Raw genomic sequence first — 15,020 nt, forward strand, 5'->3', positions numbered from 1 at the left:
AGTGTGATGCACAGAAACAGGAGCATGTGGAGTGCAAATGATTTTAGTAATGTTTAATTTGCCAAAAGATTTTTCAAACTATTGCACAAAAAAGTATTTTTGTATAGAAAAGACAAACAAATAAGTCATAGGTTATCATGATAGTAAATAAGAGAATGTCCAGTTGTATATTCAAAGGTGGATGCAGCCCAAATTAGCATATTATCAGGTTTCTCAAGCCAAATAGACAAGTATTAATATTCAACAAGAAAGGGCACATTTTACTTATGTAGATAAACCAGGATGTCATGAAAAACGGATGACATAGTCCCTGACATGGGTTTGGGGTGGATACTTGTCGATTTCTCAAGAGGATTATCACGCCACATGCTCCTGTTTCTGTGTGTTTGTTGACAGTGAGGGTGATCAATGAATGGAACCAACGGCCACAAGACGTGGTGAGTTCTCCTTCAATGGAAGTCTTCAAAGGCTGGACAGACATCTGTCTGGGATGATTTAGTGACTCCTGCATAGAGCAGGGGGTTGGACACGAGGAGCCAGGAGGTCCCTTCCAACTATACTATTCTATGATATACCGGCTAGTGACTGGATCATACATGTACATATACAGATACTGGCCGATGACCGGGTCATACATGTACATATACACATACTGGCCGATGACCGGGTCATACATGTACATGTACAGATACTGGCCGATGACCGGGTCATACATGTACATATACAGCTGGTGACTGGGTCACACATGTACATACAGTTGTGGCCAAAAGTATTGACACCCCTGCAATTCTGGCAGATAATACTCAGTTTCTTCCTGAAAATGATTGCAAACACAAATTCTTTGTTGTTATTATCTTCATTTAATTTGTCTTAAATGAAAAAACACAAAAGAGAATGAAGCAAAACATTGATCATTTCACACAAAACTCCAAAAATGGTCCAGACAAAAGTATTGGCACCCTCAGCCTAATACTTGGTTGCACAACCTTTAGCGAAAATAACTGCGACCAACCGCTTCCGGTAACCATCAATGAGTTTCTTACAACGCTCTGCTGGAATTTTAGACCATTCTTCTTTGGCAAACTGCTCCAGGTCCCTGATATTTGAAGGGGGCCTTCTCCAAACTGCCATTTTTAGATCTCTCCACAGGTGTTCTATGGGATTCAGGTCTGGACTCATTGCTGGCCACCTTAGAAGTCTCCAGTGCTTTCTCTCAAACCATTTTCTAGTGCTTTTTGAAGTGTGTTTTGGGTCATTGTCCTGCTGGAAGACCCATGACCTCTGAGGGAGACCCAGCTTTCTCACACTGGACCCTACATTATGCTGCAAAATTTGTTGGTAGTCTTCAGACTTCATAATGCCATGCACACAGTCAAGCAGTCCAGTGACAGAGGCAGCAAAGCAACCCCAAAACATCAGGGAACCTCCGCCGTGTTTGACTGTAGGGACCGTGTTCTTTTCTTTGAATGCCTCTTTTTTTCTCCTGTAAACTCTATGTTGATTCCTTTGCCCAAAAAGCTCTACTTTGGTCTCATCTGACATCTCATCTTGCGTTGAAATCTCTTGTCAATTTTTCTTTTCCGTCCACATCTAGGGAGGTTAGCCACAGTGCCATGGGCTTTACACTTCTTGATGACACTGCGCACGGTAGACACAGGAACATTCAGGTCTTTGGAGATGGACTTGTAGCCTTGAGATTGCTCATGCTTCCTCACAATTTGGTTTCTCAAGTCCTCAGACAGTTCTTTGGTCTTCTTTCTTTTCTCCATGCTCAATGTGGTGCACACAAGGACACAGGACAGAGGTTGAGTCAACTTTAATCCATGTCAGCTGGCTGCAAGTGTGATTTAGTTATTGCCAACACCTGTTAGGTGCCACAGGTAAGTTACAGGTGCTGTTAATTACACAAATTAGAGAAGCATCACATGATTTTTCCAGCAGTGCCAATACTTTTGTCCACCCTCTTTGTTATGTTTGGTGTGGAATTATATCCAATTTGGCTTTAGGACAATTCTTTTTGTGTTTTTTCATTTAAGACAAATTAAATGAAGATAATAATACCAAAGAATTTGTGTTTGCAATCATTTTCAGGAAGAAACTGAGTATTATCTGACAGAATCGCAGGGGTGTCAATACTTTTGGCCACAACTGTATACACATACTGGCCGGTGACCGGGTCATACATGTACATATACAGATACTGGCCGGTGACCGGGTCATACATGTACATATACAGATACTGGCCGGTGACCGGGTCATACATGTACATATACAGATACTGGCCGGTGACCGGGTCATACATGTACATATACAGATACTGGCCGGTGACCGGGTCATACATGTACATATACAGATATTGGCCGGTGACCGGGTCATACATGTACATATACAGATATTGGCCGGTGACCGGGTCATACATGTACATATACAGATAATGGCCGGTGACCGGGTCATACATGTACATATACAGATAATGGCCGGTGACCGGGTCATACATGTACATATACAGATATTGGCCGGTGACCGGGTCATACATGTACATATACAGATACTGGCCGGTGACCGGGTCATACATGTACATATACACATACTGGCCGGTGACCGGGTCATACATGTACATATACAGATACTGGCCGGTGACCGGGTCATACATGTACATATACAGATACTGGCCGGTGACCGGGTCATACATGTACATATACAGATACTGGCCGGTGACCGGGTCATACATGTACATATACAGATACTGGCCGGTGACCGGGTCATACATGTACATATACAGATACTGGCCGGTGACCGGGTCATACATGTACATATACAGATACTGGCCGGTGACCGGGTCATACATGTACATATACAGATACTGGCCGGTGACCGGGTCATACATGTACATATACAGATACTGGCCGGTGACCGGGTCATACATGTACATATACAGATACTGGCCGGTGACCGGGTCATACATGTACATATACAGATACTGGCCGGTGACCGGGTCATACATGTACATATACAGATACTGGCCGGTGACCGGGTCATACATGTACATATACAGATACTGGCCGGTGACCGGGTCATACATGTACATATACAGATACTGGCCGGTGACCGGGTCATACATGTACATATACAGATACAGGCCGGTGACCGGGTCATACATGTACATATACAGATACTGGCCGGTGACCGGGTCATACATGTACATATACAGATACTGGCCGGTGACCGGGTCATACATGTACATATACAGATACTGGCCGGTGACCGGGTCATACATGTACATATACAGATAATGGCCGGTGACCGGGTCATACATGTACATATACAGATAATGGCCGGTGACCGGGTCATACATGTACATATACAGATAATGGCCGGTGACCGGGTCATACATGTACATATACAGATAATGGCTGGTGACCGGGTCATACATGTACATATAGAGATACTGGCCGATGACCGGGTCATACATGTACATATACAGATACAGGCCGGTGATCGGGTCATACATGTACATATACAGATACAGGCCGGTGATCGGGTCATACATGTACATATACAGATACTGGCCGGTGACCGGGTCATGCATGTACATATACAGATACTGGCCGGTGCCCGGGTCATACATGTACATATACAGATACTGGCCGGTGCCCGGGTCATACATGTACATATACAGATACTGGCCGGTGACTGGATCATACATCTATAGATATACAGCTCTGGCAAAAATTAAGAGACCACTGCACAGTTGTATAAAAATCCGCTTCTCTCCGTGTCTGGCAGCCATTCCATTCCATTCCAGTGTCAGTTGATTCCAACCAGAGTTCACCTCTTTCTACTTAATGTGCTTCTGATTAGGTGATCACCTGAACCAAATCTTATTTAACGAAGGAAAGTATAAAAACCCTGCTGTGGTGTTCACAATCCTCCTGCCATAGGACAAGCTGGATGGCAAAACAAGTGCTAGTAACATCCCAAAAGTAATAGCAATCAAAAAATAACTTTTAACCATGCCACAGGAGCTGAAAAGAAAAGTCTTGAGTCAGGAAAAGAAGGGCTCAATTCTGGCTTTACTAGCAGAGGGATACAGTGAGCGTCATGTTGCCTCCATCCTTAAAATTTCTAAGACGGCAGTCCATTACAACAAGGTCAAGCAGCAGAGATTGGGGACAACAAAGCTACAGACCAGCAGAAGGTGAAAACAACTCTCCACTGACCGGGATGACCGTCTTCTTATTCGAATGTCACTCAGCAACCTCAGGATGACATCAAGTGACCTACAAAAGGAATGGCAAATGGCAGCTGGGGTGAAGTGCACGGCAAGAACAGTTGGTAACCGGCTCCTAGAGGCAGGACTCAAGTCATGTAAAGGTAGAAAAAAGCCTTTCATCAATGAGAAGCAAAGGAGAGCCAGGCTGAAGTTTACCAAAGACCAAAAGGATTGGACCATAGAGGACTGGAGTAAGGTAATCTTCTCTGATGAGTCTAATTTTCAGCTTTGCCCAACACCTGGTTGTCTAATGGTTAGATGGAGACCTGGAGAGGCGTACAAGCCACAGTGTCTGGCACCCAGTGTGAAATTTGGTGGAGGATCGGTGATGATCTGGGGAGGCTTCAGCAAAGCTGGAATTAGGCAGGTTAATCTTTGTGAAGAACATATGAACCAAGCCGCATACAAGGTTATCCTGGAATAACAGCTGATTCCTTCTGCTCAGGCAATGTTCCCCAACTCTGAGGACAATGCGCCATGCCACCCAGCTAGGTCACTCAATGTGTGGATGAAGGACCACCACATCACACCCCTGTCATGGCCGCCCAATCTCCAGACCTGAACCCCACTGAGAACCTCTGGAATGTAATCAGGAGGAAGATGGAGAGTCACAAGCCATCAGACAAAGAAGAACTGCTGACATGTGTGTACCAGGAGCGGCATAAGGTCACCCAAAAGCCGTGTGAGAGACTGGAGGAAAGCAGCCGAGACACAGGAAAGCTGGGGTTAACAATCATGGGGATTCCACAGAATACTGATCTCTGAACTCTTCCTGAGGTAAAACATCAGTATTGTTATTTCTAAATGATTATGGACTTGTTTTCTTTGCATTATTTGAGGTCTACAAGCACTGTGCATTTTTTGTTATTTTGACCATTTCTCATTTTCTGACAATAAATATAAAATTTATTGCTTGGAGATTCGGAGACAAGTTGTCAGTAGTTTATAGAATAAAAGAGCAATTTACTATTTTACTCAAAAATATAAAGAGAAAAATCAGACTAACTGAACATTTGGAAGTGGTCTCTTAATTGTTGTCAGAGCTGTGTATATACAGGTGGGCTGTACAGTCAGTGACCCCTATAGATATTATACAGGTGGGCTGTACACAGTCAGTGCCCCCTATAGATATTATACAGGTGGGCTGTACACAGTCAGTGCCCCTATAGATATTATACAGGTGGGCTGTACAGTCAGTGACCCCTATAGATATTATACAGGTGGGCTGTACAGTCAGTGACCCCTATATATATTATACAGGTGGGCTGTACACAGTCAGTGCCCCCTATAGATATTATACAGGTGGGCTGTACACAGTCAGTGACCCCTATAGATATTATACAGGTGGGCTGTACACAGTCAGTGACCCCTATAGATATTATACAGGTGGGTTGTACACAGTCAGTGCCCCTATAGATATTATACAGGTGGGCTGTACAGTCAGTGACCCCTATAGATATTATACAGGTGGGCTGTACACAGTCAGTGCCCCCTATAGATATTATACAGGTGGGCTGTACACAGTCAGTGCCCCCTATAGATATTATACAGGTGGGCTGTACACAGTCAGTGACCCCTATAGATATTATACAGGTGGGCTATACACAGTCAGTGACCCCTATAGATATTATACAGGTGGGCTATACACAGTCAGTGCCCCCTATAGATATTATACAGGTGGGCTGTACACAGTCAGTGACCCCTATAGATATTATACAGGTGGGCTATACACAGTCAGTGCCCCCTATAGATATTATACAGGTGGGCTGTGCAGTCAGTGACCCCTATAGATATTATACAGGTGGGCTGTACACAGTCAGTGACCCCTATAGATATTATACAGGTGGGCTGTACACAGTCAGTGACCCCTATAGATATTATACAGGTGGGCTGTACACAGTCAGTGACCCCTATAGATATTATACAGGTGGGCTGTACACAGTCAGTGACCCCTATAGATATTATACAGGTGGGCTGTACACAGTCAGTGACCCCTATAGATATTATACAGGTGGGTTGTACACAGTCAGTGCCCCCTATAGATATTATACAGGTGGGTTGTACACAGTCAGTGCCCCCTATAGATATTATACAGGTGGGCTGTACACAGTCAGTGCCCCCTATAGATATTATACAGGTGGGCTGTACACATCTCATTCACCCTGCTCAGTCTCCATCCAATAATTTGGCACATAAAGTCTTCAGCTCATTGACAAATGTGGATTTTATTGTACAGGTATTTACAGGCAGTGCAGACGGTACCGAGTCCCCTCCTGAAGGGGAAGCAATGAGATAAGAAAAGTATTGTACAAAAAGAACAAAATGTAAAAAACCTGGACACAAAGAGTCCGCAGATGTGTAAGAAACGTGTGCACAAGCTCTGTGCAGTGCGCACGTAAGGCCAGCCGGCGGCGCTGCAAGATAGTGACTGGCAGTAATAGCACTTTAAGGGCAGATTTCCCAGTATTTCAGTGTAATGAAATAACTGGTCACCACACACACACATACAGCTGCAGCCCCCCTCCCAGACACACTACTGCAGGACCCCCCTACACACACACACACTACTGCAGCGCCCCCCTCCCACACACACTACTGCAGCACCCCCCTACACACACACACACACACACACACAACTGCAGCGCCCCCCTCCCACATACACTACTGCGGCACCCCCCTACACACACTACTGCAGCGCCCCCCTCCCACATACACTACTGCGGCACCCCCCTACACACACACACACACACACACACACACTACTGCAGCGCCCCCCTACACACACACACACACACAACTGCAGCGCCCCCCTCCCACATACACTACTGCGGCACCCCCCTACACACACACACACTACTGCAGCGCCCCCCTCCCACATACACTACTGCGGCACCCCCCTACACACACACACACACACACACACACTACTGCAGCGCCCCCCTACACACACACACACACACACAACTGCAGCGCCCCCCTCCCACATACACTACTGCGGCACCCCCCTACACACACACACACTACTGCAGCGCCCCCCTCCCACATACACTACTGCGGCACCCCCCCTACACACACTACTGCAGCGCCCCCCTCCCACACACACACACACTAGTGCAGCCCTCCTCCTCCTCCTCCCTCACACACACGTGCAGCCCTCCTCCTCCTCCCTCACACACACTAGTGCAGCCCTCCTCCTCCTCCTCCCCCCTCACACACACACACTAGTGCAGCCCTCCTCCTCCTCCCTCACACACACACACTAGTGCAGCCCTCCTCCTCCTCCTCCCCCCTCACACACACACACACTAGTGCAGCCCTCCTCCTCCCCCCTCACACACACACACACACACGTGCAGCGCCCACCACACACCCCTCGGCTTTCTAGACTCTTACAATATAATGAAGAGTATAAAAAGTGGCTGAACCTTCCAGATCAGCAAATAAAACTTCAATTCACCTTACAAAAATGCAAGAAGCTTTCTGTTCCTTTTTTACAAATATTGTACAGCGTGCGGCGCGCTCCTCCTCCTCCTCCCCGGGGCGGCCGCTCCTTAAATAATACACTTCTATTATAGATCAGGCTTCTGGATAAATCGCCCTGTACAGCTATGTACAGCCCGGCGGTGGGCCGGGTCTCCGCGGGGGGCTACATGTGCCTCTTCATGTGCAGGGCCAGGTGGTCGGAGCGGGAGAACGCGCGCTCACACAGGTGGCACTGGAACGGGCGGTGGCCGGTGTGTTTGCGGAAGTGGCGAGTAAGTTCATCGGATCTGGCGAACTTCCAGCCGCAGCCTTCCCAGTTGCAGTGATACGGCTTCTCACCTGAGGACAGAACGACAGGGGTTAATGCCAGGCACGCTCCAGTATAGGGGGCTTTCTGCTGGCCATTGCCCCCTGCCCCGCACGTGGTCCTGGTGACATAAGGGGCTGCACCTGCATCGTTCACTCTGGGGCCCCAGGACGCCCCTTCTATGACGGTGCCCGCTCCTTACCTGTGTGCGTTCTCATGTGGGCCTTCAGGTGCGAGCTCTTGGTGTAGGTCTTGCCGCAGCCCGGGTACTCGCAGTTGTGGGTGGCCGTTCTCTTTCTGGCCCAGGAGCGGCGCCCTCTCTTTGGCTTGCAGTCGTCGGGGGGATTCATGGCCGGGTAGTATTCCAGCAGTGGGGAGGAGGGTGGGGTGACCATCATGCCGTGCATGGCGGGGTGCACCTTCAAGGAGTCTCTGTACACACCAAAGTGTCCATGGAACTGTGGGGGCGCCTGTCCGGGGAAGGCAGCGGGGTAGGGCTGGTACTGCTGCTGCAGGAGAGGCAGGCAGTGCAGCTCGGTGCCCAGCAGGTGATAGTCACTCAGGGCCATCTCCTCCGCGGGGCCCCCCGGGCTCAGCCTGTAAGCGGTGCCCCCCAGGTGCATGATGGCGCCGGCCTTGTGCTCCAGGAGGGGTCCGGCCATGCAGTCGGGTGTAGTGGGGACACTCATCATGCAGGACTGCTCCGGCCGCTCCTTCTTTATCTTATGGCCCAGGTGCTGCAGCTGCTCCATGGACAGAGGCCCGGGGCTCTCCAGGCCAGGACCCCGCAGCTCCGTGTATTTCCGATTGCAGGCCATGGGGGGCTTCAGGCTGTACTCAGGGGGGGCATCCATGCAGGGCAGATCGGGAGTCAGGAGCTCGGCCACGTAGCTGTGCTGGGGGCTCCCGTACTTGTGCCCGGGGGGGAAAGAGCCGTCACTGTCATATGTGGTGCTGCAGCTGTCGGGGGTTTCAGGCAGGGGGTAAGTGTGGCCCCCGCTGCCCCCACCAGGATTATTGGTTGTGTGTGCCAAAATAAATTCCAAGTCCACGAATTTCCCCAAATCGTCGTCCTCCTTCTTGATGTTACAGGAGTCAACCATAGTGAAGCTGATACCGTCCATGCCGATCTCCTGCCGGGAGAGAACAAGGTCAGCAACATCATTCTTACAGAACTACTAGTACTGGAACCTACTAGACAAATGTATAAATCACTGAGCAAATAGCGCAGCCTCAGGAGGCCAGAGCCTCAGCCCCCCGAGGAACAACCCCCCAAACCAAATCATCCCGAGATACAATGTAACCACCTGCACAAAGTGACGCAACACTGAGATCAGCAGACTGGAAACCTCCAGATACACTGTCAGCTCTGCTACATTGTGTCCCTGCACCACATCATCACCAGCCGAGCTCTGCTACATTGTGTCCCTGCACTACATCACCAGCCGAGCTCTGCTACATTGTGTCTCTGCACTACATCATCACCAGCCGAGCTCTGCTATATTCTGTCCCTGCACTACATCACCAGCCGAGCTCTGCTACATTGTGTCCCTGCACTACATCACCAGCCGAGCTCTGCTACATTGTGTCTCTGCACTACATCACCAGCCGAGCTCTGCTACATTGTCTCTGCACGACATCACCAGCCGAGCTCTGCTACATTGTGTCCCTGCACTACATCATCACCAGCCGAGCTCTGCTACATTGTGTCCCTGCACTACATCACCAGCCGAGCTCTGCTACATTGTGTCTCTGCACTACATCACCAGCCGAGCTCTGCTACATTATGTCTCTGCACTACATCACCAGCCGAGCTCTGCTACATTGTCTCTGCACGACATCACCAGCCGAGCTCTGCTACATTGTGTCTCTGCACTACATCACCAGCCGAGCCCTGCTACATTGTGTCCCTGCACTACATCACCAGCCGAGCTCTGCTATATTCTGTCCCTGCACTACATCACCAGGCGAGCTCTGCTACATTGTGTGCCTGCACTACATCACCAGCCGAGCTCTGCTACATTGTGTGCCTGCACTACATCATCACCAGCCGAGCTCTGCTATATTCTGTCTCTGCACTACATCACCAGCCGAGCTCTGCTACATTGTGTCTCTGCACTACATCACCAGCCGAGCTCTGCTACATTGTGTGCCTGCACTACATCATCACCAGCCGAGCTCTGCTACATTGTGTGCCTGCACTACATCATCACCAGCCGAGCCCTGCTACATTGTGTCCCTGCACTACATCATCACCAGCCGAGCTCTGCTACATTGTGTCTCTGCACTACATCACCAGCCAAGCTCTGCTATATTGTGTCTCTGCACTACATCACCAGCCGAGCCCTGCTACATTGTGTCCCTGCACTACATCACCAGCCGAGCTCTGCTACATTCTGTCCCTGCACTACATCACCAGCCGAGCTCTGCTACATTGTGTCTCTGCACTACATCATCACCAGCCGAGCTCTGCTATATTCTGTCTCTGCACTACATCACCAGCCGAGCTCTGCTACATTGTGTCTCTGCACTACATCACCAGCCGAGCTCTGCTACATTGTGTGCCTGCACTACATCATCACCAGCCGAGCTCTGCTACATTGTGTCTCTGCACTACATCACCTGCCGAGCTCTGCTACATTGTGTCTCTGCACTACATCACCTGCCCAGCTCTGCTACATTGTATGCCTACACTACATCATCACCAGCCGAGCTCTGCTACATTGTGTCTCTGCACTACATCATCACCAGCCGAGCTCTGCTACATTGTGTGCCTGCACTACATCATCACCAACCGAGCCCTGCTACATTGTGTGCCTGCACTACATCATCACCAGCCGAGCTCTGCTACATTGTGTGCCTGCACTACATTATCACCAGCCGAGCTCTGCTACATTGTGTGCCTGCACTACATCATCACCAGCCGAGCTCTGCTACATTGTGTGCCTGCACTACATCATCACCAACCGAGCCCTCCTACATTGTGTGCCTGCACTACATCATCACCAGCCGAGCTCTGCTACATTGTGTGCCTGCACTACATCACCAGCCGAACTCTGCTACATTGTGTGCCTGCACTACATCACCAGCCGAGCTCTGCTATATTCTGTCTCTGCACTACATCACCAGCCGAGCTCTGCTACATTGTGTCTCTGCACTACATCACCAGCCGAACTCTGCTACATTGTGTGCCTGCATTACATCACCAGCCGAGCTCTGCTACATTGTGTGCCTGCACTACATCATCACCAACCGAGCTCTGCTACATTGTGTGCCTGCACTACATCACCAGCCGAGCTCTGCTATATTCTGTCTCTGCACTACATCATCACCAACCGAGCTCTGCTACATTGTGTGCCTGCACTACATCACCAACCGAGCTCTGCTACATTTTGTCTCTGCCCAACATCACCAGCCGAGCTCTGCTACATTGTGTCTCTGCACTACATCACCAGCCGAGCTCTGCTACATTGTGTCTCTGCACTACATCACCAGCCGAGCTCTGCTACATTGTGTCTCTGCACTACATCATCACCAGCCAAGCTCTGCTACATTGTGTCTCTGCACTACATCATCACCAGCCGAGCTCTGCTACATTGTGTCTCTGCCCTACATCACCAGCCGAGCTCTGCTACATTGTGTCTCTGCACTACATCATCACCAGCCGAGCTCTGCTACATTGTGTCTCTGCACTACATCATCACCAGCCGAGCTCTGCTACATTGTGTCCCTGCACTACATCACCAGCTGGGCTCTGCTACACTGAGTCTCTGCACTACATCATCACCAGCTGGGCTCTGCTACACTGAGTCTCTGCACTACACAGATGAGACAAGACTCCAGAACTTTTACAAGAGATACAGAAAGCCAATGAATCCAGGAAAAAAAAAAAAATAAATCCACAGAAAAGCGCTGGACAGCGGGCGACATGACATCACCAGCCGAGCTCTGCTACATTCTGTACTCTGCATCTCACCATCTCAGCTCTGCTACATACTATATACATTAAGAACCAAAAAAAGAAGGGCAGTTCTTCCAATAATCCCAGAAGTCAGGATCAGAGAAAAGTAACAAACGCCACTGAAATCAAGCAAAGCGATCGGAGAACAGGGGGAGGTATGTACAAGAATGGTGAAACTGAGCTCCGCTACACCCCATATACACTTTATCACCCCCTACAGATGCGCCATCACCCCTATATACAGTCCATCACCCCTATATACGCTCCATCACCCCTATATACGCTCCATCACCCCTATATACACTCCATCACCCCCTATATACAGTCCATCACCCCCTATATACAGTCCATCACCCCCTATATACAGTCCATCACCCCCTATATACAGTCCATCACCCCCTATATACAGTCCATCACCCCCTATATACAGTCCATCACCCCCTATATACAGTCCATCAACCCCTATATACAGTCCATCACCCCCTATATACAGTCCATCACCACCTATATACAGTCCATCACCCCTATATACACTCCATCACCCCCTATATACACTCCATCACCCCCTATATACACTCCATCACCCCTATATACAGTCCACCACCCCCTATATACAGTCCATTACCCCTATATACAGTCCATCACCCCTATATATGCTCCATCACCCCTATATACAGTCCATCACCCCCTATATACACTCCATCACCCCCTATATACACTCCATCACCCCCTATATACACTCCATCACCCCTATATACAGTCCATCACCCCCTATATACACTCCATCACCCCCTATATACAGTCCATCACCCCCTATATACAGTCCATCACCCCTATATACAGTCCATCACCCCCTATATACAGTCCATCACCCCTATATACAGTCCATCACCCCCTATATACAGTCCATCACCCCCTATATACAGTCCATCACCCCCTATATACAGTCCATCACCCCCTATATACAGTCCATCAACCCCTATATACAGTCCATCAACCCCTATATACAGTCCATCACCCCCTATATACAGTCCATCACCACCTATATACAGTCCATCACCCCTATATACACTCCATCACCCCCTATATACACTCCATCACCCCCTATATACACTCCATCACCCCTATATACAGTCCACCACCCCCTATATACAGTCCATTACCCCTATATACAGTCCATCACCCCTATATATGCTCCATCACCCCTATATACAGTCCATCACCCCCTATATACACTCCATCACCCCCTATATACACTCCATCACCCCCTATATACACTCCATCACCCCTATATACAGTCCATCACCCCCTATATACACTCCATCACCCCCTATATACAGTCCATCACCCCCTATATACAGTCCATCACCCCTATATACAGTCCATCACCCCCTATATACAGTCCATCACCCCTATATACAGTCCATCACCCCTATATACACTCCATCACCCCCTATATACACTCCATCACCCCTATATACAGTCCATCACCCCTATATACACTCCATCACCCCTATATACACTCCATCACCCCTATATACACTCCATCACCCCTATATACACTCCATCACCCCCTATATACAGTCCATCACCCCCTATATACAGTCCATCACCCCCTATATACAGTCCATCACCCCTATATACAGTTCATCACCCCCTATATACAGTCCATCACCCCTATATACAGTCCATCACCCCTATATACAGTCCATCACCCCCTATATACAGTCCATCACCCCCTATATACAGTCCATCACCCCTATATACAGTCCATCACCCCCTATATACAGTCCATCACCCCTATATACAGTCCATCACCCCTATATACAGTCCATCACCCCCTATATACAGTCCATCACCCCCTATATACAGTCCATCACCCCCTATATACAGTCCATCACCCCTATATACAGTCCATCACCCCCTATATACAGTCCATCACCCCCTATATACAGTCCATCACCCCTATATACAGTCCATCACCCCTATATACAGTCCATCACCCCCTATATACAGTCCATCACCCCCTATATACAGTCCATCACCCCTATATACAGTCCATCACCCCTATATACAGTCCATCACCCCTATATACAGTCCATCACCCCTATATACACTCCATCACCCCTATATACAGTCCATCACCCCCTATATACAGTCCATCATCCATGAAGGATCTGACACCTGCTACAAATCTTAAAGTAAAGTTTCCCTTCTGCAGCCGGAGACGCCGGAGTCCCGCACCCCGAGCACCGGGGAACACAGAGAGCGGCGGCGGTGGTCGGGGCTCGGCGGTGGTCGGGGCGCTCCTCGGCGGTGGTCGGGGCTCGGCGGTGGTCGGGGCGCTCCTCGGCGGTGGTCGGGGCTCGGCGGTGGTCGGGGCGCTCCTCGGCGGTGGTCGGGGCTCGGCGGTGGTCGGGGAGCTCCTCGGCGGTGGTCGGGGCTCGGCGGTGGTCGGGGAGCTCCTCGGCGGTGGTCGGGGCACTCCTCGGCGGTGGTCGGGGCTCGGCGGTGGTCGGGGAGCTCCTCGGCGGTGGTCGGGGCACTCCTCGGCGGTGGTCGGGGCTCGGCGGTGGTCGGGGCGCTCCTCGGCGGTGGTCGGGGCTCGGCGGTGGTCGGGGCTCCCCTCCGGCTCCCCGGCACTGACCTGCAGCAGGCCGGGCGGCTTGTCGTGTGTCGCGGGCAGGCTGGAGAAGGCGCCGCTCATGCTGCTCCGATCCCCGCAGAGTCCACAGCTGGAATCGCGGCTCCGGCCGCCGCCGCCTCATTAATAATTCCGCTCAGACGCCGCTGATTGGCTGCTGTCAGTATTTGTACACAAAATGCAACAGGTAAGCCCCGCCCCCAGCCCCGGGCTCAGGTCACGTGTGAGCAACCTGTAACTACAGAGAAGCAGAAGGAAGAAGTGTATACAGTGTGAAGGGGATCCGGGGTGATCAGCAGATCCCATATACAGTGTGCAGGGGATCCGGGGGGATCAGCAGATCCCATATACA

The 15,020-nt window shown here is 50.0% G+C and overlaps 1 protein-coding gene across 1 annotated transcript; it reads right to left on the bottom strand.

Annotated features, from left to right (window-relative positions):
• Positions 1-7,580: 7,580 nt before the first annotated feature.
• On the bottom strand, positions 7,581-14,801 carry KLF17 (KLF transcription factor 17). Its single transcript, XM_073544956.1, has 3 exons — positions 14,672-14,801; positions 8,266-9,196; positions 7,581-8,095 (listed from the first exon to the last, which is right to left on the bottom strand). Exons 1-3 carry the CDS (start codon positions 14,729-14,731, stop codon positions 7,920-7,922), a joined length of 1,167 nt encoding a protein of 388 aa, XP_073401057.1. The 5' UTR covers positions 14,732-14,801; the 3' UTR covers positions 7,581-7,919.
• Between the last annotated feature and the right edge of the window lie 219 nt (positions 14,802-15,020).

This window comes from Dendrobates tinctorius, unplaced genomic scaffold, assembly GCF_039654945.1.
Source record: "Dendrobates tinctorius isolate UK_male_01 unplaced genomic scaffold, ASM3965494v1 ptg000138l, whole genome shotgun sequence".
In the NCBI taxonomy this organism is placed as follows: domain Eukaryota; kingdom Metazoa; phylum Chordata; class Amphibia; order Anura; family Dendrobatidae; genus Dendrobates; species Dendrobates tinctorius.

Coding starts and splice junctions, on each gene's coding strand:
- KLF17 (XM_073544956.1), bottom strand. CDS start 14,731: ATGAGCGGCGCCTTCTCCAGCCTGCCCGCGACACACGACAAGCCGCCC. Junction 9,197..14,671: donor AGCCGCCCGGCCTGCTGCAG/GTCAGTGCCGGG, acceptor CTCTCCCGGCAG/GAGATCGGCATGGACGGTAT. Junction 8,096..8,265: donor CCACATGAGAACGCACACAG/GTAAGGAGCGGG, acceptor TTCTGTCCTCAG/GTGAGAAGCCGTATCACTGC.